Here is a 24,276-nt window from a genome sequence, read left to right on the forward strand (position 1 = left end):
TGCCAAAGGGAGGCTTCACAGTTCTTTCTTAATTTGACTTATAATTTAAGATCAAAATAATCATCTATTAGAATTGAAGAGTCCTGTTGGCCAAATATTTGGGATATTTCTCATTTTTAAAAAAGTGGCAAGCACTAGGTTAGCAGTTCCTATACTCTGCAAGTCGCCCTATGTCTTTTCCTGGAAGTGGATTGAATGGAAGGAATTCACCATCATCCTCACTTGGTAATTTCTCCATAGGATTGCTAACACCAACACACCAACACAGAGCATTGATTTCTGTTTAAAATTTAATTTCTTTTAATGTTTTGTCATCGTCTCTGAATCCAAAATTTATTGGATGAACCAGCATAAACCCAGGAACAAGTATTATACCCGCATTTAATAGATATACAGCTGCACATAGGCACACGTGTGCGTGCACACACAAGTGTGTGTGTCTGTGTGGTGTGTGTGTTGATACTGAGGCTTGAACTCAGTGTCTAGGTACTATCCCTTAGCATTTTTCACTTAAGGATAATGCTATGGCATTTGAGTTGCTCTTTCAGATTTTTAGTGATTAATTTGAGATAAGAGTCTCACAGAATTTCCTTCCTAGGCTAGCTTTGAACCCCAGCTTCCTGAAATAGTTACAGGTATAAGCCACCAACTCCTCCCTTCAGTAAATGTTTACCAAGTGACTAAATCACAACTCAGTGAAAGTGGATATTCATAAAACTGACAAATAAGCACTTGTAGGAAAATTACTTTTAAATAATTTTGTGAGGTATTCACATTATTTTTAAAAGCTCTTCTCTAAGCTGAGGAAAGCCTCAAAAGACCTTTACTTTTAAATGTTCTATTCTTTCGCTGAATAAGCAAAGCCTTAGTGATCTTTCCTCTGCATTAGATACTGGAAGCATCTACACCGTGGGTTGGAATCGAGTGCCCAAGGTCACTCTCCTCATAAACATCTTTTCCTGAAAGAATTGTGTGATTTAATCGTAAAAGTATTCAGTCATATATCCATGAAGAACCTGCTGCCTGAAAATGGCAAAGAAATGACATTTTACTTGTTGCTCATTTGTCCACCTCCAACATTTCCTGGTTGGACATTCCAATATCTAAAAACATGCAATCAAATATTAATTTTTAAAAAAAGAAAACATTGTCAAGGCTACAAAAAAGTAATTAGTCCTCCTTGAAAAGGAGTAAAACTCAAGATGTTAGCCAATAATCTTTTCACAGAATTGCAGAATGGAAAGCTTGTAAAGTGCTTTAGAAGTTCATTCAGTAGCAGAATGAGTGATTCAAGAGGAAAAAAATACTCACAAATAAGACTTTATGAAGGTCAATGCGGGGGAGAACACAGGCTTTTATGTTGTTGTTTTGTGTTTTGTTTTATTTTGTTATAAGAAAGGGTCTTATCACATAGCTGGGGCTGGCCTTGAACTCCTGATTGTTAAGCCACGGACTAAGATTACAGACAATGCACTGTCACACTGGGTTCAGGGGTTTTGATTAAGAGAATGAGGGAAATGGCTTTTACTGGATTTGTATCATTCTGTGAAATTATTGCTAGCTCCACAGTTTTGCAGAATTAACTGAACCCTAAGGCCTGCCTCCTCATCTGTAAAACTGAGCTATTAAAAATGCTGTAAATGTTGTAAGAATCCACTTGGAAATATTTTGACTGTATGTTATCAAAGCATTTAGCCACGGTCCTGTTACATGATAAGCCTTAATAAAATGTGAGTGCTATTTTTTTTTCAGTCCCTGGGCTTGCACCCAGGGCCTGGGCACTATCGTTGAGCTTTCTCAAAGCTACCACTCTATCACTTCAGCCACAGCAGCAGTTCTGGCTTTTCTGTGTATGTGTTACTGACGAATTGAACCCAAAGCTTTGTGCATGCTAGGTGAGCACTCTATCACTAGGCCATACTCCAGGCCCATTGTGCTATTATTTTTATTTATATAGAGTGATCGGATCAGAATTTATCTTTCTTTTGCTTTTAAAATATATAGAATATAGAAGTAGAATAGACTAGAGAATAGAGAAAGAATAAAGAATATGGAATATAGAAAGGCACTTGGCTTTTATTTTGTTGTTGTTTCTCAGCCTAATGGTGGGAGAAATGCTGAGAAAAGGTACAGGGAATAATCCACACTACTAAATGACATCCTCTCCATATTCTGGAGTCATGCGGCTTTACAAGGCCACCTAAGGACTGTTAGCCCAGAAAGAAACCAACCTATACACACAGCTTTCTCTGTCCCTGTGCGACTTAGAGAAATGTCCTAACCCTTCCTTATTTCCATTTCATCACTTGCAAAAGGAAACTCTGAATGCTTCAAAGTGCTGGCAGCTTTATAGTCATAAATAGTTTGTCACTAATTTGATCTTACGTAGTAACTTCTGTACTTTCTTACTAAGGAAAGGCTTTTGCACATGTCTGAGATAACAAGCATGAAGGCTTACTTCCCCATTTCACCCATTGTTCATGACCTCCAGACTACCTTTCTGCAGAAGTGGGAGTATGGAGGGGAATCTTCAGAGATGCCTGGTGTGAGGGTCACTGGTGAATGATCCTTTCATTAACTCCTTGAATCCAACAGCTCCCTTGTTAAAAATCACTTATTCATTTGTCAACCTTTCTTAAGGAAACTTGACAGTCTGGTTGTCAGGAATATTACTCTTTTGGGTAAAAGCAATGTTTCTCAACTTCATACCCTGGATTTGTACATTTTTTTAATTTTTTCAAAGATTATGTTACTGGTTTAACTGAATTCCATAAAGCCCCGAGGAGTGTATCTCCATAGAACAGCAAGAATGTGATGATACCATTTACAGAAATGCTCCATTACTAGAATCTTCCTTTTCTGGAGAGGACAAGAATGAGAACAAGGAAGGCAGTGAATATCAGAAAGAGAAGCAAGAGGAGGGAGAAAAAAACGCGAGAGCTTTGAGGAATTCTCAATGAAAAACAAGCATACAGTGGAGGGGGAGGAGATGAGAGTACAATTAGGAAACATGAAAATTTGTTCAGGCCTCTTCTGGTCCAAAATAAATGGAGAAATGCTCACAACACCCATAATTTAAAGTAATCCTTATGAGTAGAAGTCATTATTCCATACTTTCCATGAGCATATAGTTTGAAGACTGCAAAAATTACCTATCTGCTCTGGCCTAGCTAATGCTAGAATTAAGGAACAACAATATTGCTTATTGATCGCTGCTATAAAATTCTATACACTAGATCAGGAACAAGCTACTGAGATGATATTCATGCCATGTATGTTAATTTATGCATAGTTATAGATATTGATATAAACATTATAAAATTAGTTTTTCATTTGACTTACTACAGAAATTGTTTAGGAAAACTTGGTAAGCACTAACAAAGAAATCAATAAGATTGAAACAGTTCTTAAGTTTTATGTGTATACTCTCATGAAAATTAATCTCCAAGCTTCAGAGGCCTTAAATGTATTTTTATTACAAATATTTTAAAATGGTATTTGCAGAAGTTTATATACTAATTGCTTATTGAATTCAAGAAAACATTGAATCATTCTTTTTGCTAGATGCTTTAAATTTATTCTTTACTAAAATGGCTACCTTACCAGCTGGAGCTCTCCTATCTTGGTATAGCATAATGCTCTGTTATAAAATGCTATATAGTTGTTTTTGTCCATGTTCACAGCTGTACTTAAATCTATAACAGCTAGCTTGTAACTCTGCAAAGGAACAGAAAATTGAGAAGAATAAATCAGAATGGACTGAAATTTATATACTAAATTCCTGATCCTATCACTTTTTAAAGCACTCATTTAAACATTCTGGGCTATCACCTGTAAAATTATGAAAATCAAACTAATCCTTCATGAGATTATCATAGTCATATGCCTGGTATGAATTCTTAGGACTGTTTTCATCTATAAAAGAAAAGATACTAACATTTTTAACTTTGTTTAATGTTTGCATCTTTAGGTGGGTGTGTAAAAGATGAATTTTTAAGTGGAATGCATTGTGATCAATGTCGCCCTCTTCCATCATTCTTTCTAGTTTAGGCAGTTATTGCCAATGCTGCTAGGTGACATCGAGACGTTTATACTGGTTCATAAGAGAGAATCAACCCGTCTTATGTCAGCAAACATCACCCGTCAGAGCAGGCTTATGCCTATTGCTCTTGCTCTTTCTGTTATATCACAGAGTCACTTTGTTTCCTGGCCACATGCTCTTCCATATCCTCTTTTATTCTTCTCTGAAACTTTGTGTCTTCTATTTGTATATGTAGTGATTTTCACAAAATTAACATATAATTCAAAATCTTTGCTTTAGGACATTATCTGCAAATTATTTTTCATATATTTTTATTATAATTAATAGAACGGTTACATTATATTTGCCAGATAGAAGGTGCATTAATTCACATACATTGATACCCTTTCTCATGTCTTGGTCCCCACTAGCACAACCATGTTCATTGCAGCACTATTCACCATAGCAAAGATATGGAACCAACCCAGATGCCCCTCAGTTGATGTGTGGATCAACAAGATGTGGTATTTGTACACAATGGAATTCTATGCTGCTGTCAGAAAGAATGACATCGCCCCCTTTGTTAGGAAATGGAAAGACTTAGAGAAAATTATATTAAGTGAAGTAAGCCAGACTCAAAGGAACATAGGCTCAATGGTTTCCCTCATTTGTCATAATCAGTAGAAACCTTGGGCTCTCCTAGCAGAGACTTGCAATAGACCAAAACCTAGATACATAAGGCCATATAGTATGATGCTAAATGAAAGGACCTCTAGGATATAGAAACAAAAGCCATATAATGAGTGATTGTTGTCCTTAATGTACTATGTTGTCTCTCATCTCTTTTGCTGTCCCTTGGTTATCTCATATTGTTACAGTATCTCATTTTGTTATCTGATATACTGGATATATTTGTAGAGGGAAATGCAAAATATTTTATATGAAACAACTACAGAGAAAAGCCTCCCCCCCCATAAAAAAAACAATGGAAAGAGAAATGAAATACTCCCCATAGCTTTGGATGTCAAAAGTGCTGTTCTCATCCTTTAGCCCAAGAATTTAGAAACCAATTCTAAACTTGAACAATGATTTTGTTCTCAATTGTGTGTAACTATATTACTTAAAATAGAAAAAAAAAACATTTAAAATATACCAAGTGTTCAAGAATGACATGGTTAAAAACAAATGCCAAAAAACACAGTAGAATATTATGCCATCACATAAGTGACGCTTTCAAAGATTTAAGTATGAAAAAATCAACCAACAACATTTGTTACATCCGTAGTATAATCCCACGTTTATGTTATCAGGAAAATAAAAGACTAAATGCAAACAATTCATACTTTTCTGAAGAACTACAATCCAGGAGCAAGATAATAACATTTTGTTTTCTTCCATATTTATAATACTTTGTTAATAGAAGTAAAGAACATTTTTTGCCAGTACTGGGACTTGAACTCAGGGCCTGAGCACTATCCTCGGGCTTTCTAAAGGCTAGAACTCTACAACTTGAACCAAAGCAACACTTCTGGCTTTTTCTATGAATATGGTACTGAGGAATTGAACCCGGGTCTCTGAGCATGCTAGGCAAGCACTCTACCACTAGGCCAAACTCCAAGACCATAAATAACATTTTTTATGTAAATGTCAAAAATATTCTTACACCCAGCACTGTTGGCTCATTCTTAGAATCCTCACTACTCAATAGGCTTAAGATCTCAGATTTGAGGTTCAAAGCCAGACTTTGAATAAATGTCCATGAGACTCTTATCTTCAATTAGTCAACAAAAAGCCAGAAGACGAGATGTGGCTCAAGTAGTAGAGTACCAGCCCTGAACAAAAAGGCCAAGTGAGAATGCAAAATCCTGAGTTCAAGCCCCAGTACCAGCACAAAGAACAAAACTTAAACATATTTTTTTCCAGGTATTGGTGGTTCACTCTTGTACTCCTAACTACTCAGGAGGCTGAGATATAAGGATCATGGTTCAAGGCCAATGATGTCTTTGAGAGTTTTAGCTCCAATTATCCACCAGAAAGCCACTGCGGCTCAATGTGGCAGAGAACGGGGCGGGGGGGGGGGGGGGGGGAGGGGGGGGGAAAGCAGTAACAGAGCCCAGGCTCCAAATTCAATCCCCACAACTGACAATAGCCACAAAGAAGTTCTGTGGAAAATTATTCTCTGATGTATTGTGTAGTTCATCCTTTCACACCACAGTAATTCTAATTCTCTATTTAGTACCCATTTAGTGATCAGAGAATCCACCAACGCTAACTTTTAGTAACCAGGCAGAAAGCACCTACCTTATTGTAATACTTCAAAACGCCTCGGTAGAGGTAGGCCCGCACACTCTCAGGACAAATCTTGATGGCCTCATTACAATTCAAAATTGCCTTGGAATACCTGCCCTGAGAACCATAGAAGGCTACACGGCTCAAATACGCCTTTTGAGGGAAAGAAAAGAGGAAGACAGAAGGAAATGAGTTGGTAAAGTCACCAGTTTTGCCAGAATGTATGAAATTTGAAACCAATCTATATCATTCAAAGATGATTATTATAAGCGCTTTCCTGCTAGCATTTGAAAATATGAAATAAGAGTATGACAGTCATTATAATATGGGTGACTTCTAATGCCTGCCATTTAGACTCAATAACTATTAACATTTGCCTGCCATGTTTGTTTTAGCTACTTTTCCCTGAATTATTGAGAAATGAGTTCTAGATATTATGATCCTTCATCCCATGTCCTACAGGATATATATATATATATGTATAAATATATATATATATATTACAGGATATATATATACATATGTATCTATATGCTGGAAAAACCGCATGTGCCTACATAGGACAGCACTCCCTTGTCTAAGAGTATAGTCATGTCCTAAAATCATCTAAGATTTACTCAACTCAAATGTCACAGACCATATTTTATTGATATTGTAAAGGTAATGTAAAAAAGGGGTTGCAACTCATTCAACCACTATGGAAAGCAGTATGGCAGTTCCTCAAAAGACTAAACATAGAGCTCCCCTATAACCCAGCAATTTCACTTCTTGGTACTTACCCAATCATCCAGAAACAAGGACATACTAAATCCACCAGCACAACAATGTTCATTGCAGCACTATTTACAAAGATATGGAACCAACCCAGATGCCCCTCAATTCATGAATGGATCAACAAGATGTGGTATTTATACACAGTGGAATTGTATGCTGCTACTAGAAAGAATGACATTGCCCCATTTGTAAAGAAATGGAAAGACTTAGAAAAAATCATATTAAGTGAAGTAAGCCAGACTCAAAGGAACATAGGCTCAATGGTTTCCCTCATTTGTCATAATCAGTAGAAACCTTGGACTCTCCTAGCAGAGATTTACAATAGAGAAAAACCTAGATACATAAGGCTATATAGGATGAGGCTAAATGAAAAAAACATCCAAGATATAGAAACAAAAGCCATATAATGAATGATTGTTGTCCTTTTGCTGTCCCTTGGTTATCTCATATTGTTACAGTATTTCACCTTGCTATCTGATATATTGTATATATGTGTTTTGGGTTATTTGAAATAGGATAGGGGAAGGGGGAAAACAAGATGAGGGATGGGGGTGGAAGGAGGGAAATGGGGACCAAGACATGAGAAAGAGTATCAATGTATGTGAAGTAATGAATCTTCTATCTGGTGAATATAATGTAACTCTTCTATTAATAACAATAAAAACATATGGAAAAAAGGAGTTTGCAGTTATATGTCAGGTAAGGACTACATTTATTTTTGAACAAAGTGAGTTCATTCGTGTTTTCTTTGATTTTTTCCCTCCCAACCCACCCAGAAGCTGTGTAGTTCATTTTTCAACAGAATGTCTATTGAGTATCACTGCTACATTAGTTTACCGTTTGTCCCATCATTTCTGTGCCCCTTCTTACTAGCTCCAAAACAAACAAACTTACATATAAAGCAAAAGGCACAGAAAACAAAAATAGTGACAAAGGAGAAAAATGCAAAATCATATTAACAAAAACTTGTTTCCATTTCTTGGAGTTTATTTAAATAAACATCATTTTATGTGATCATAGCTATTGAGCTTTTTGTGATCCTCACCTAAGAATATTCTGCTTTAGTCTCACTGTGTGAATATCTACATTCCTGTATAATTTATCACATCCAAGTATACCATTTGTAAGGAAAAGGAAAGACTTGGATATTAAGGGAAGTAATCCAAACCCAAAGAAACATAGTTGCATGGCTTCCTTCATTTGTTGTAGGTAGAAAGTGCCTATAAATCTACAAGTACACACACTGGAAGTTTTAAAAGTCACAGGCTTTTGAAAATGAGTCTCCACTAAATTTACTATTTATTTCTGTGTTGTCTCCATTGTCTATTGAAAGGCAGATACCAATGTGATATCAAAAGCAATAAAAAATTACTGAAAATATATGCACCAAAAGTATTTAATAGGTCAATTGATATATTAGTAATGTGTATAAGTATATTATAATGTCAAATTACATTTCCATAATTAATAATCCTATTAGAAATAATAATCTTTTGTAGTACTGATGTATGAACTAGCAGCACTGTTATTGTTCTTGCTTAGCTTGCTTGTTTGGCTGGTACTATACTACTGAGCCATGTCTCCAGTCCTGGAAATAACATTTATAGTTCAAAGAAAAATACAGATGTTTGGCTTATCAAAACACAGTTAGATGAAACATAGGTATAGATAACAAATTATTGTCCATGACGAGCAATGGCATATAAAAGATTTGACATTTCAACATAATTAACATACTTTTAAAATTAACATTCTTCTTAAACCACTGATATCATTTATTCAAATACCTGGTAATGTTTGGGGTTGAGAGTAATTGCACGATTAAAATCCATAATTGAGTTGTCCTTCTGGAGTTTTACTTTACATAGTCCTCGTTGATAAAATGCTTCCGCAAAGTCAGGATTGTTTTTCACAGCCTTTGTAAAACACTCAAAAGCCTAGAAGAGTATATTGTTGTTAAAAGCACAAACCGCTTCGTAACAGGGTATTTTGAAAGCTTAGTAATCTATAATATACATATAATAAGTATTATATATCTATTACTGAAGGTCTCAATCTGTTTGTAATTTTGGTTCTGGCATTTTGATCATATAAAACATTCTCCCACTGAATTTTGTGGAGCAAAAGTCATGTTTAGAAATGTCAGATTTCTTGTCTACGGGCATACCATCCTGAATACACCAATCTCATCAGAAATGTCAGGTTACTTATAATTAAAGATCTATGTCTTACTAAATGAACAGCTAGAAATAAACATTGTTACATTCCAATTCGTTGGGATATAATTTTAGTTATAATTCTTTGGATTTCATTTCCTCAAAGAAACTACAACCAGCAAAATTCATGTTCCATGATAGGCAAGAACCATAGCAGATACATAGTTAGAAAAAAATCAGAAGTATAAAATGCTAAAATTTTCCAATCAATCATACCATCTTAGCCAGTTTCAACCTAGTTGGAGTTATTAATGGAAATGGAAATCAAATAATATTCTAATCACTTCCCATTTATTCTATAGCATACTGCAACACTTAGTTTATTTAAAATTTAGTCAATCCTTTCAGTCCCGTGAAAATATTTTTCTATAATTTCCTACAGTTAGATTTTTTTGGGGTGGAAAACACATGCTAGCATTTAGAATATTGCCAAAAAAGTATCAAATAGAATGCATTGATTAAATTTTAAAAATCATGGGAATTTCAGGTGAAGACTGGCTATAGAGGGCAAGGCTTGGATGCACCTTCGGTCTGGTCACTTTGGGTACTGTCTATATAGTGATCAGAAACAGAACTGAATGACATCAACCAGTTGGTAAAATCACAATAACCTCTGCTTCTAAATATACACAATACCATTTGTAAGTTGCCTTCCTCCATGTAACAAACACCCAGGTTATACAGACAGTCTGCTGAAGTAGCTGTGAAAGTCGAATCTTTATCAGAAAGGAGAGACACTTCCAAGGCCTTCTTAAACATTCTTATAGCTTCCTATAATGATAAAGAGAGAGAGAGAGAGAGATGAAAAAAATGTCTCTTCCTAACAGTTATTTTATATTACAGCCTTAGATGTTAAAAGAAGTGTAGAACACACTGCAATGCGCCTCTGCCGAGGTTGTATTCAAACTCCACAACAGAAACCCAGTGTAAGTCCGTTGTGTAAGTCCACCCTGGTGTCCATCCAAGAAGTAAGGACTTAAATGGTTCACATGTATGGGGGGTTATAGCTACCAAAGGTATTTTTCTTACAGTCTTAAGACAGGCTTCAACTCATGCATTGGTTTATTAATCACTACCCAGTAGTATTTTCCCTGCATGGAATGTTAATGAGCCACTAGATTGAGTAGTAAAAGTATTAATCATATCTAATGAAATTTCAGTCCTTGTTTAGTCCCATTGTGTGCTTAATGGGGCTGTACACTGGCCCCAGAAAACAAACCACTATCAAAAAATCACCCATTTAAGCCAGGCACCATGGCTCGCACCTGTAATCCTAGCAACTGAGATCTGAGGATCACAGTTCAAAGCCAGGGCACTAAAGAACCTGAGACTCTTATCTCCAATTAACCACTAGAAAACCAGAAGTGGCACTGTGGCTCAAAGAGTAGAGCAGTAGCCTACCCCTTCACAGCACCCAGGCCCAGAGTCCAAACCTCACAACAACCAAAAAGCCAAAATCACCCGTTTAAGCCAGACATCAGTAATCCTAGCTATTTAAGAGGCTGAGAACTAAGGTTCAAGGTTCAAAGTCAGTCAAGGCAAGAAAGTTCTATAGACTCATCTCCAATTATCCACCAAAAACCCAGAAATGAAGCTGTGGCTCAAACAGTAGAGAGTTAGCCTTGAACAAAAAAGCTCAGAGACAGCACCCACATCCTGAGTTCAAGCCCCGGACACACACACACACACACACACACACACACACACACACACACACACACACACACACACACACACACACACACACACACACACACACCCCAAACCACCTTTTAAAGTTTTGAGCTAAAAAAGAAACACATTAATGAAAAATAAATTCAATGTTGTAAATACAAGCATCATTTAGCAATTAAAATCATGTATATACAGAAAACAAATACTGGTTATTCTATTTTCTTAATTATGTTAACATGCATATGCTATTTTTATTGATCATGTTTTATATTTGCAGCAAAATTCCAAGCTGGAAACATGGCTCAAATTATAGCAAGAAGGGTGAATGAGCATGAGCAAAGACATCAAGCCCCATGACTTGGGGGTTGGGGGAAGAGGGATTGCTGGAAACCAGTGGCTCACACCTGTAATCCTAGCAACTGAGATCTGAGGGCTGGATTTCAAACCCAGTCTGAGTTGGGAAGATCATGAAAATTTTATCTCCAATTACACACACACACACACACAAACACACACACACAGTGAGCACATGCATGCATATACCAGAAAGTAGAGCTGTGGCTCAAGGGGTAGAGGTCTAGCCTTGAACAAAAGAATTGCAGGATCAGTACCCAATCTAGATTCCAACATCAGTTCTCAGCGCTCTCTCTCTCTCTCTCTCTCTCTCTCTCTCTCTCTCTCTCTCTCTCTCTCTCTCTCTCTCTCTCTCACACACACACACACACACACACACACACACACACACACACACACTATGAGAGTTAGAAAATACAAAGGTTAAAAGGTATCACTGGTCCATGACAACTCTGAAATCCATTTAAGCAAATGTCTATAGTCCCTTAATTCAATTTTAGAGTATGAGAAGAATTCTCTATGGCCCTTAGTCATAGCACATAAGTTGTTGATTTTGCTCTCTGGTTTCCTTTTTATGTAAAAGGTTTGAAATATTTGCAGCTGAGTTGTTCTATGAATCTTCTCCCTTCTAGTATTATCTAAAAGTCTGAAAGCCTGTTGCTTTTCACTCTCCTTTAGTTCAAAAATGATTTCTGACAAAGTAACTTGCTTTAGAACTTCAACAACCTCTCATATCTTCCACAGGCATTCATTGTCTCTATTAGACAAAAGCCAAGTCTACCGATTTAGACAGAAAAAAATTATTCTTTTCTTTGGCCTGTTTCTGAGATCTTTGACTTTCTAAAGCTTTCAGAGATCTTGTTTGGTTCATATTTGTGAGGCAAATTCTTTTTTTGTTGTTTTTTTTTTTTGTGTGTGTGTGTGTGTGTGTGTATGTGTGTGTGTGTGTAAGCACATGCCAGTCCTGGAGCTTGAATTCACATCTGGGCCAGTGTCCCTGAGTTTTTTGCTCCAGAATAGTGCTCTACCAGTTCAGCCACAGTGCCAATTTCTGATGCTTAAGTGGAGCAAAAGTATTGGAATAAGTGTCCCGGATCAAGATATATTATATTCATAAACTTCATTGTTAAATGGCTACTCCTTTGTACAACTACTTAAAGACAGTAATAACTAAATAAAATTTTTGAAAAAACCATTTCCATGGACTTTGCAGCACAGACTGGCTTCAAACCTTGATCCACAGATGTCAGCCTCCCAAATATCTAGAATTATAGGAGCTACCAACAACTGACTTGGATTTTCTTAAACTCTCAGAAAAGGAGTAGAGTGACTAAATATTGTTGTTGTGGGATCTTTCTAAGATCTTAATACGGGGTGTCCAGTTGAATCTTGGAGACCATTATTCTAAGTGTACTAAGCCAGGGGCATGAATTCAAGTGGACTTCATAATCTCACTCATATGTGGAATGGAAAAAAATTATCTCTTAGAAGGTGAACATGGAGCCGGGTGCTGGTGGTTCACATCTATAATCCTAGATACTCTGAGGACTGCAGTTCAAAGCCAGAGTGGACAAAAAGTCCATGAGGCTCTTATCTCTAATTAACCACCAGAAAACCAGAAGAGGTAATGTGGCTAAAGAGGTAGAGTGGTAGCCCTGGGCTGAAGAGCTCAGGGACAGTGCCCAGCCCCAGAGGTCAAGCCCCACAATGACAAGAAAAAAAAAAAGAAGGTGAACATGGACTGTTGGTTACCAGAGGCTCAAGAATAAAGGTCCAAGAGAAGAATGGAGAAAGGTAGACCAATGCAGTTAGATACCAGCAAACAAGATATGTTGGTGTCCTATCGCACAAAAGCATAACAGATGGGTAATAATAATGTATTGTTTCATCTTTGTTAACTTGAAAAAATAATTTTGAGCATTTTCTCCATAAAAATGTCAACATTATACAATGTATGCATGAACTGAAACATCTCATTGCACCCTACTAATATAACAAATTTATAGGGATTTTTTGTGTATCCGTTAAAGTAAACTTAAATATTTTTTTGAAATTGAAAAAGCATCCTAAAGTCTTTTTTTTATTAAGCATTTTTTATTGTAATTAGTAAAAGGGTTACATGATATTTGCCAGATAGAAGGTGCATTAATTCACATACATTGATACCCTTTCACATGTCTTGGTACCCATTTCCCTCCCCCCCCCACACCCCCACCCATCTTGGTTTTCCCCCCTTCCCTATCAAATTTCAAATATCCAAATACAAATGAATTCAATATATCAGATAACAAAGTGAGATACTATACCAATATGAGATAACCAAGGGGCAGCAAAGGATATGAGAGACAACATAGTACATTAAGGACAATAATCATTCATTATATGGCTTTTGTTTCAATATCCTGGAGGTCCTTTCAATTAGCTTCACATTTTATGGCCTTATGTATCAAGATTTTGCTCTATTGCAGATCTCTGCTAGTAGAGCCCAAGGTTTCTACTGATTATGACGAATGAGGGAAACCATTGAGCCTAAGTTCCTTTGAGTCTGGCTTACTTCACTTAATATGATTTTTTCTAAGTCTTTCCATTTCCTAACAAATGGGGCAATGTCATTCTTTCTGACAGCAGCATAGAATTCCATTGTGTACAAATACCATAACTTGTTGATCCACTCATCAACTGAGGGACATCTAGGTTGGTTCCATATCTTTGCTATGGTGAATAGTGCTGCAATGAACATTGTTGTGCTAGTGCATCCTAAAGTCTTAAATCCAAAAAGCAAAACTTAAAATTTCCAGAGCTTTTCTATGAACCAACAACTCCTTTCTTGGGCATTTATTCATAGACTACAAACAAGTCCACACTAAAGCTACCACCACAACGATGCTCATTACAGCATTGTTTACCATAGCCAAAATACGGAATCAACCCAGACCACTGGATCAAGAAAATGTGGTATATATATATATATATATATATATATATATATATATATATATGTGTGTGTGTGTGTGTGTGTGTGTGTGTGTGTGTGTATAATAGAATTTATACTTATCAGAAAGAATTATATTGAGTACTCAACTTACTGGCAGAGAGTACTTGCCCAGCATACACGAAGCCCTGGGTTTGATTCCTCAGTACAACACACACACAGAAAAAGACAAAAGTGATACTGTGCCTCAAGTGGTAGAACCCTAGTCTTGAGAAAGCCCAAGGACAGTACCCAGGCCTTGAGTTCAAGCCCCAGGACTGGCAAAAAAAAGAAAAAAGAAAGAATGATATTGTACCTTTGTAAGGAAATAGAAAATTTTAGAAAAAATACATTGTATTAAGCAAAGTAAGCCAGAGCCAAAGTAACATAGGCTGCATATTATCCCTCATTTGTGGTAACTAGAATGTGCCTATAAATCTACAAGCAAACACACTGGATGGTAAAAGACAAAAAATATGCTGGAGCCAGGCACTAGTGACTCATGCCTACAATCCTAGATACTTAGGAGCCTGGGATCTGAGGATCATGGTTCAAAGCCATCCAAGTCAGTAAGATTCTTCTCTCCAATTAACCACCAGAATACCAGAAGTGGCACTGTGGCTCAAGTGATAAGAGATTTAGCCCTGAGCTGAAGAGCTCAGGGACAGTGCCTAGGCCCACAGTACAAGCCCCACAACTGACCAAAAATATATATATATATACTGGAACATGATAAATTGTACAGGTCTCTAAACATTCACAGTTAGAGCAGAGGATATTCTTAGGAGAGGATCACAAAGGGCTATGTGCAGATGATCATATGAAATAATATTTATCCAAATGGAATCCAAGTAATGGAAACAAGAGGGTTTTTTTCTTTGTTGAAATTTTTGTTTACTTTACCTTTTGTCTTGTTAGTGAGATTATCTGTGGAGGGTAAGGAGGGACATTGAAATGGAATAAAGGGTGAATAAAAATGCAGCAGTGACACATGCTGCACAGTATGGAAAATAAACTATATAACTTGTGGGCAGGGATGGGAAGGAAAAACTAGGAGAGAGTGAGGGAAGAGGTGACACTGTTCAAAAAGAAATGTGCTCATTACCTAACTTATGTAACTATAATCCTTCTGTAATCACAATAATATTTACTTACAATAATATAATAGGTATATATATGAAAAAGAAAATGTAGCATATCTTCATGATCTCAGCACAGAGAAGTTCTTAAAACTTTTCAGTCTTAACCATAAAACTAAATAAATATATTTAACAGCATAAAAGTTAAAACTCTTAAACCAGGTACCAGTGGCACATGCCTATAATGCTAGCTACTTGGGATGCTGAGATCTAAGGATCATGGTTCAGAGCCAGTTCAGATAGGTTAAGATTCTTATTTCCAATTAAGCATGAAAAATCTAGGAGTAAAATTGTGGCTTCTGTGATAGAGCACTAGCCTTGAGCACAAAAGCTCAGGGATATTGCCAAGGCTCTGAGTTCAAACGCTAGAACCAACATACACACAAAGAAAGACTCTTCTTCCAAAGACACAAGACAATAAAAAGATAAGCCACAAATTATGGGAAGATACATGGTATATAACCGAGCTCTGGTAAATAGAATTTGTTTCTTAAATGCCAAAAAATCAAGAAGAACAAAATAAAGATGTATATAAGAAATGGACAGAACAGGAAAACACAAGTGACTGATAAACCAATAGAAATGAAAAGATGTTCATCCTGATATATAAATAGAGAAACTTGATCTAATAACAAAGCAAGACTCCTTTTCAACCAGATAAAATCCTGCCAATTCCCTTTATCATAGAGGATGGAGATCAACAGAAGCACTCATATCCTGGCAGAGGGGAGAGGAAGTTCTAACAGAACTAAAGAAAAATGTGTCTTCTCTACATACTAACAATTCTACTCCAGGAATATATCCTACATACTTATTAATAAGAGACACAAAACAAAATATTTGTAGCAGTAGTTGTCTTAAGAAGAAAAAATTGAAATAACCTAAGAGTTATTAGAAGAATGAACAAATAGTATAATAGGTCCGAGTAAAAATAAGCAGCATATAAATTTAAAACACCATGTAGTTTTGTGACAATAATAAATGTCCTATGCTGAGCACAGCCTATTAATTCCATTGCTTAGTCTAATAAAGAGTAGCCATAGACATTTTACCTTAATTTTTCTCGCCTTCATTTGGGCCTTGGCTAACAAGGCATACATGGTCATCTCTGGTTTATTCCACACAACCCCATCCAACACCTGAATGGCTTTTTCATGATTTTCACAAAATGAATAAATGAGTGCTTGCTGTATAGGACTCAGCTCAATGGCACCTAAAAAAGAAGGAAAGTATTTCAATGCCTTTGCCATGTATTGAGGGTTCCGACTAGAATTATTTTTAAAGACATCACATAATTTCATGTATTTATTATAGGAATGAACAAATGAATATTTTGTTAGAATGCATTTACTATCAGAACCCCATAAGGCAAAATTCCCGATTACAAACCAAAAAAGTAAAACTGTAACTTTGTCACAGAATCGCTGTACTATGAATCAGACTAAAGCACAGACACTTCACAGGCTCTATGAACCGAAGCCTTCATGCTGTTAATATATAGGTATTACAATGAGTAGGACATTTTTGAAGAAATATTTAAAGTTAAAGCAATTTTCATTTTGTGTAATTATACTTACCTTTGTTCATTTCTGCCACTTGATAAATTGTGAACTTTGCAAGATCATAACACCTCATTTTAAGAAGGTATTTTCCTCTGGAAGAAACAGTAGCTTTTTTTATTCTAAGTAGCTACATTTTTTTCTAAAATCAAATGTCTTATAATCAATTACTTAATATGTTAGGATTATAATATACTCATTTGTATTTACATACAGAAGAATAAAAAGCCTTCATTATATCAACATGTGATATAATGAAAGAATAATTTAAGAAATACAACTTTACCATTTTGAACCACAGTACCACTTCCAGTTTTCTGGTGGTTAATTGGAGATAAATCTCAAGGTCTTTCCTGTCTGGGGTGGCTTTGAACCATGATCATCAGATCTCAGCCTCTTGATTAGCTAAAATTACAAGCGTGAGCCAACAGAATCTGGTGGGGCTTTTTTTTTTTTCTTAAATAACATCTACTAAATTTGATATTCTACATGTCCCTCTTTTTTCCACTGAATTAACTGACAGTTAGTTTGGTATCCCTGTGGCCACAATCAACGCCATTGTTCTCTAACCATGAGATACTTGCTAGATAACTAGCCATGTAGTGGTGTTCTGATGTAAAATACAGCAAAGGGAAAGATCTGGAGCACTGCTTGAAGATTAAACATGAAATGAAGAGACAACTGGTAGGTTAAGGGAGAATAAACAATCCCAGTTCCTGAGTCAGTTATCCCCAAAACAATCTAATGCTTACACTCCTACCTTATTATGTACAATTGGATTGCATCTGGCTGTAAGTGGATGGCACGAGTCAACTCTGTTACCGCCTTTTGCAAGTCATGTAACTGTTGAATGATAAATACAAACAGGTTCTAATGAAACTAATTGCTTTCTTTCTGTTTATCCCTTCCCACATTTTAGTGTAACTTTTGTTTTGCAGAGATATCTAATACAGAGGAGATTCTTAAAAATCATTGAAGCAAATAGGATATAGATGTGAAAGCACAAAAATGATTATGTACTCAATCATCATTTTATATGAATATCATTATGTTACACATTCTAGTTTGCATGTGCTCTTTTTGGGGTTTTTTAACATATATTTTTATTGTAATTAATAGAAGGGTTATATTTGCCAGATAGAAGGTGCATTACTTCATAAACATTGATACCCTTTCTCATGTTTTAGTCCCCACTCTTTTTTTCAGTTGTGTTTCAGTTTTTCTCACTCAACTATAATGCCTATTTCACCAAACTTCAATTATCTTTCATTGGTCCATAGGCAAAAGGAGATAAAGTCAAAAGTAAAAGTCAATTCCACTGGGGGATTGGGGGAACGGGAACCAGGGACAGAAACCAGGAAAATACAGGCAAGACCGTGGTTAAAACAAAATTTAGGAATGATGTAGGCAGTCCCAGTGGCCCATGCCTGTAAGTCTAGCTGTTTAAGAATATCAAGGCTCAAAGCCAAACTGCAGACTCATCTCCAATCAACCAGCAAAAGGCTGAATGTGGAGGTGTGGCTCAAATGGTAAAGTGCCAGCATGGAATAGAAAAAGCTAAGTAAAAGCTACAGGATCTGAGTTCAAGCTGTGGTACTGGCATGCAAGTATTTTAGAGTTCCAGTGTCTTCATAGCAGGGTCCTACAGTTTTCATCCTCTTGAGTAGCTAGGATCACAGGTGTGAGCCACCAGAATTTGGCGTACATTTTCTTAAAATCCAAGATTCTCAAACCTTAAATACCTTATGATAGGCTTCTGCTCTACACATATAGCTTTGAATATTCAAAGGATCCATTTTAATAGCCTCAGAAAACTTCCAAATGGCTTCAGGATAGTTTTCCAAGTGAAGCAGATGTACAAGACCAATGTTTATATAAGGCAAAGTAATAGTTCTAAAAAATAATCACAAGAAAAAAATAACCTTGCTAAACATCATTATTATTCCAAATTATGAATAATACTAATGGAATAGATACATCAATATATATCAAGGTGTTTATAATCTTTTGCTAAGGCAATGTAAAATAATTTACTGCACTTTTTTTCTGGCTAGTCATGGGACTTGAACTCAACAGGTTCAGGAGCTATCACTGAACTTTAAATATTTTTTAATTAATTAATTAATTAATTAATTAATTTGTGAGTCATAGGGCTTGAACTCAGCCTGGGCACTGTTCCTGAGCTCTTCACCTCAATGCTACTACCCTATCCCTAGGCCTGGGCATTGTCCCTGAGCTCTTCAGGTCAAGGCTATCACCCTACCCTTGAGCCAAGCCCCACTTCCCTGTTTCTAGAGGTTAATTGGAGATAAGAGTCTCAGGTCCTTTTTTGTCCAGGCTGGCTTTGAACTTGGATCCTCAGATCTCAGCCTCCTGAGTGGCTAGGATTACAGGCATGAGCCACCATGCCCGGCTGTCACTGAGCTTTTGTGCTCAAGGCTAGAGCTCTTTCCAGTTTGAGCCACAGCTCCACTTCCATTTTTCTGGTGGTTAATTGGAATTTCTTCCCTGAGCTAGATTTGAACCATGACCCTCAGATCTCAGCCACTTGAATAAGCTAAGATTATAGGCATGAGCCACTGGTACCTGGCTCTGCACTTTATTATAAACACCATTTATAAAATCCTTAGTAGCGATCTCGATCTGTGTTATCAGCAGAATTTGTGAAGTCTCCTAGAATCAGTAATACTTTGCTCTTCCTTAATGGGTCTCGAGTTTCTTGAATTACAAGAGTATTTGTTTTTTCCTGATTTTTTAAATTTTAATGTCAGAGTGATGAATAGGACATTACAGTTACACTCATAAGGTGGTGAGTACAACATTACTTTCTTCAATTCAAATTTCTTTGTCTTGGGTCATGAGTAAAAGTGAGAACTAGTCATATTCTATGCTTTGCTAGTTTGGGGATAAACATTGTCTCCACCTTGGTGTTTACAGCTGCTTTTTTATACCAAATAAAGGTTGTTTTCTACTTAAAATCAAGTAATTTTTAGTATGGTAATGACCTTAGAGACCATTTTGTTCAATTCTTCTATTTCAAGATAATGAAACTATGTTTCCAGTGAACTCTTTACCTGTCACCTGCTTTCTAATCCCCATATCTAAAATTCTTTCTTTTTTCTTACTGACTCCAAAATTTCCAAAAGGAAGTCCCGTGGTTTTTATGGTGCATTATTCCATGGTTTCCTGAGACAAGTTCAATATTTCCTTCAGATAGCTAAGAAAACAATCTACTACATAGCATAAAAATAATTTGTTATTCTTTCTGACAACTTCCATTTTAATGAATGCATCATTGGGAATATTTAATTAAATTCGATGTTTTGCAATCTGGCTTTCCGACTATCATGTTTAATTCATACTAAACAAAATGAAATCAGGTGTTCCAAAATGAGGGCTTCCTGTCCATTGAATCATTTGTATCCAGAAATGATATGTCAGGCAAAATGTTTTGTCATTAATTTTAAAACTTGATGACAGTTTTCTAGTAACTTAACTTCAAAGAATTCTAGCCTATCTTCAAACTGCTTCTAATAATTTACTGACTTAACCATGGACTTAATCTTTCTCAAATCTATTAATCCTGTAAAATCTAAAAAGTTAGCAGGGAAAAAAAGGAAATTTAATTTTTGCAATACCTCATTTTTAGTGATATTCTATTTCTAGTATAATTTTATAATTACAGTTTCAGTCTCTAATAAGTTGTCAATATTGAGAAGAAAAAGCTTTTGCCTTTTTAATCATTTCTTAATTTCACTCAACTGAAATCAATATGAAATGAAAGGCCTACCTTTCTAGAGCAATAACAGCTTCAAAGTCACAAATTGCCTGGTTCCAAAGTTTCAAATGTGTATACACAATGCCCCGATGTAGATAACACCCAAGATTCTCATAGCCATCATTTAAGAGAACTTAAAAATAAAAGTAAGTACCTCAGTCAGTTTCTGAACATTATCTGTCATGTTGATACCATTCCTGTTATGTACTGTTATTTCTTTAATGTTATAGAAAATAAAGTATGTCTACTATGAGGGCACTTAGTTGGTGAATATAAAAACATATGGTTTGATTTCTCACTGGTGGCTCATGCCTGAACTGCTACCAATTCAGAAGATTGAGGTTAAGGATCTGAGGATTGCAGTTCAAAGCCAGGCAGGGCTAGAGTGTCTATGAAACTCTTATCTCCAATTAACTACCAAAAAGCTTAAAATAGACCTTAACCCAAGTGGTAAAGCATTAGCTTTGAACAACAGAGCTCAGGGAAATTATTCAAGCTTGAGGACTTCAAGATACCAAAAAAAAGTATTGTATGTAAAAATTTATTTGTTAATTCATAATGATGTGGCTCTGATGGCTCATAAATTCATCTGGAAGAAATACTAATGACAATACATGGCAATCCCCTCACTTTACATATGGTCCAAACATTGACCAGGGTTAGCATGCAAGCCAGGGCAAAGATGGGCCTAGAAAAACCAGATACTATCAAAGAAATGCCAGTATTGGCAATACTGCTGTTACCCTGTTATAATTGCAAAGACTCCTTTACCCACCATCAGGCTCAAGTACCGGTCTAGATCACAGCATATCTCTGAGGTCAGACCTATGCATAAACCAAGATGGGCAGCTGCAAAGAGACTAGCCCAAAACAAGTAGAATTTGTCATTGAAGCAGCTTGACTGTGAACATCTCCCCATCCCACACTCAGAACAAGGAGTACAGAGAATGTCCTGTCAGGGCTCCAGCTGTGGTACCCGCCACATGGCTGTCATGGCTCCTGCTCATTGACTCCTGCTGTACTTTCAGAATCACACTAGTGATTTACACAGGTTTTATGTAAGATCTGATGCATGCATTCTGAACACCTAGGCTCACTCTGGTTTAGGAGAGAAGCTTCTGCCAAACATATTTGTATCACACACAAATATTCTCAAGACTGGATTTGGAGAAGAAAACAAATGTGTCAACAAAAGTGTCAACAAATGCCTGCAAATAGTCATTTGAAGGTAACTGAACAGCTCAGTTCATAATACTGCTGCCGAACAAGGAAAAAGCCAACATGATGTTATTGCCCTGGAAAAGTGAAAACATATTCTTTTATTATCATTATTATAATTATTATCAGAGTAATGTATGAGGGGTTATATTTACATTCTCTTAAGGTAGTGAGTACACTACTTCTTGAACATCGTTTCCCCTTCCCATAAAACATGTTCTTAAACGCATATTCTAATATTACTCAATCTCTCAATACTGTTTTTATCAGCATGAGAAAAAAATATATTTATGTCTGGCTTCATCTGTCTATGCTTTGGTTTTACCATCAGTAAAACGCAAATGGTGATAGTACCTATGCTTAAGTCAATACTTGTGTTTCTTCCTCTGAAAACATATCCTCAAGTGTCTGGGGATCAAACCCCTGGCCTTGCAGCACTTGCAATGACAGCATTTGACCGCTCAGCCATGAGTAGACTTTCATATCAATACTTATATGTTAGCTGAGATATTCTATATGGACATTTTAAAAGTTTCTACCAAGTAGTTAAATGCTTAATAAATATCACATATCATCACCATCATCATAATTACTGGCATACAGTCTAATTATAGATGACAAAAATCCATATGTTAGCTATAGGAAAGGATTAAGGCTCCAAATTAAGCTGGTTTCTGGGTAATTACAGAGATTTAAATACTGTGATAGACAAGACATGGGCAGAGGAATTTAAGAGTAAAAACACTTGGAGAAGAGAGAAATGTGTGAGAAATGACTGTAGAAGACCAGAAAGAAAGGCAGATAGGATGATAAAGCAAGATAAACAGAGGTCTCCAAATGTATTTATGCTACATTTATCTTTTCAACTTCAAATACTCAGCAAAAGCTCATGTGATTGTTGTTCTTAATGTACTATGTTATTTCTCTTCTCTTTTTTCCCCTTATGGTTTATCTCATATTGTTACTGTATCTGACTTTGTTACATGGTATACTGTATGTATGTTTATTTGAAATAGGAAAACAAGATGACTGGAAGGGAAATTAGCACAAAAACATGAGAAGGAGTATCAATGTGTGAGAAGTAATACACCTACTACCTGATGAATGTAACTGTAACCCCTTTATATATTATCCCAGCAATAAAAATAAATAATAATAAATAAAAAGAATAATACCCCAAACACACGACATTGAGGAATAAAGGAAATAAGGAATGAAGGGATTAAACAAAGCAAAGGAAACACTAGCCAAAAAGAGCACATGGGAGTGAATGGGCGAGTAAAGATGGAGAGTCAACCGTGTGCAAACGCGAAAGTGAAGCAGCAATCTTCCATCCTCTTTTCCAAGAAACCTTAGAAATGAAGGGCACCAAACTCCCCTCCTCACAAATAAAACAATGGTTTTATTAACAACTCAAATCAGAATTAATATATGTATTATTAAAATATGAATGGACCAGCAATCTCAGAAGACACATGACTCAGAGATACGTAAGCAATAGTCATTTTCAATCTCGTTTCCTGTGGGAGTCCAGTTGTCTGAATTTTTAGAAACTACGTTATCTAAGTGACAGAATTCTAGAACTTTGTAAACCAATGAATAGTCCAGCTCTAGATTTTGTTAGTCAGGATAGGCTTATGCATTCTATTGAAGGTTGTTTACTGGGCATCTACTTAAGGCCATTTTTTTTTTGTCAGTTGTGGGACTTGAGCTCTGGGCCTGGCTACCTGCTCAAAGCTGCCATCCTACCCCTTGAGCCATAGCACCATTTCTGGTTTTCTGGTGGTTAATTGGAGACAAGAGTCTCTCAGACTTTAATGTCTGGGCTGGCTTTGAACCACGATCCTCAGATCTCAGCTTCCTGAGTAGCTAGGATTACAGACTTGAGCCACTGCATCCAGCCCCAAATAATTTTAGTATATTTTTTTATGTGCTAAGTGTATACCTAAACCAGTAATGTATTGAGGGTACAATATAAATAGCCATTTTGTTGTTTGCATCTTCTAACTACAAAGAATTCCAAAATCCTGTTCTTAAAGAGTTAAAACCCTTAAATCTGACAAATCTATGCCTTGGAATGGGGTACCACAAAGCTGAATGATTTAATGCCAGTCTAATAAGCTAATGAGGAAATTGAACTGAGATTCAGACTAACCCTCAAGAACTCAATTTATAGATGTGAACTCTATTTGCCATGATAGTCTTTCCTTGCCATAACTGAAAACAAATACACGCACCTGCATCCATATTCACACTTATTAAGAAGGCATGTTAGAATGCTTA

General features: G+C 36.2%; 1 protein-coding gene across 1 annotated transcript in view; it reads right to left on the reverse strand.

Moving 5' to 3' along the window:
- Ttc6 (tetratricopeptide repeat domain 6) overlaps window positions 1-24,276 on the reverse strand; it is a 166,170-nt gene that overhangs the window by 24,461 nt on the left and 117,433 nt on the right. Inside the window, exons 17-25 of the mRNA XM_090345129.1 lie at window positions 20,788-20,908; window positions 18,740-18,890; window positions 17,758-17,840; window positions 17,016-17,092; window positions 16,491-16,651; window positions 9,937-10,071; window positions 8,872-9,021; window positions 6,323-6,463; window positions 3,604-3,717 (exon numbers count right to left, since the gene is read on the reverse strand). Of these exons, the coding sequence (XP_090201255.1) occupies window positions 3,604-3,717; window positions 6,323-6,463; window positions 8,872-9,021; window positions 9,937-10,071; window positions 16,491-16,651; window positions 17,016-17,092; window positions 17,758-17,840; window positions 18,740-18,890; window positions 20,788-20,908 (1,133 nt within the window). The remainder of the gene's footprint in view (window positions 1-3,603; window positions 3,718-6,322; window positions 6,464-8,871; window positions 9,022-9,936; window positions 10,072-16,490; window positions 16,652-17,015; window positions 17,093-17,757; window positions 17,841-18,739; window positions 18,891-20,787; window positions 20,909-24,276) is intronic.

The sequence above is a fragment of the Megascapheus bottae genome, chromosome 14, assembly GCF_031878675.1.
Source record: "Megascapheus bottae isolate mThoBot1 chromosome 14, mThoBot2.hap1, whole genome shotgun sequence".
Taxonomy (NCBI): Eukaryota; Metazoa; Chordata; class Mammalia; order Rodentia; family Geomyidae; genus Megascapheus; species Megascapheus bottae.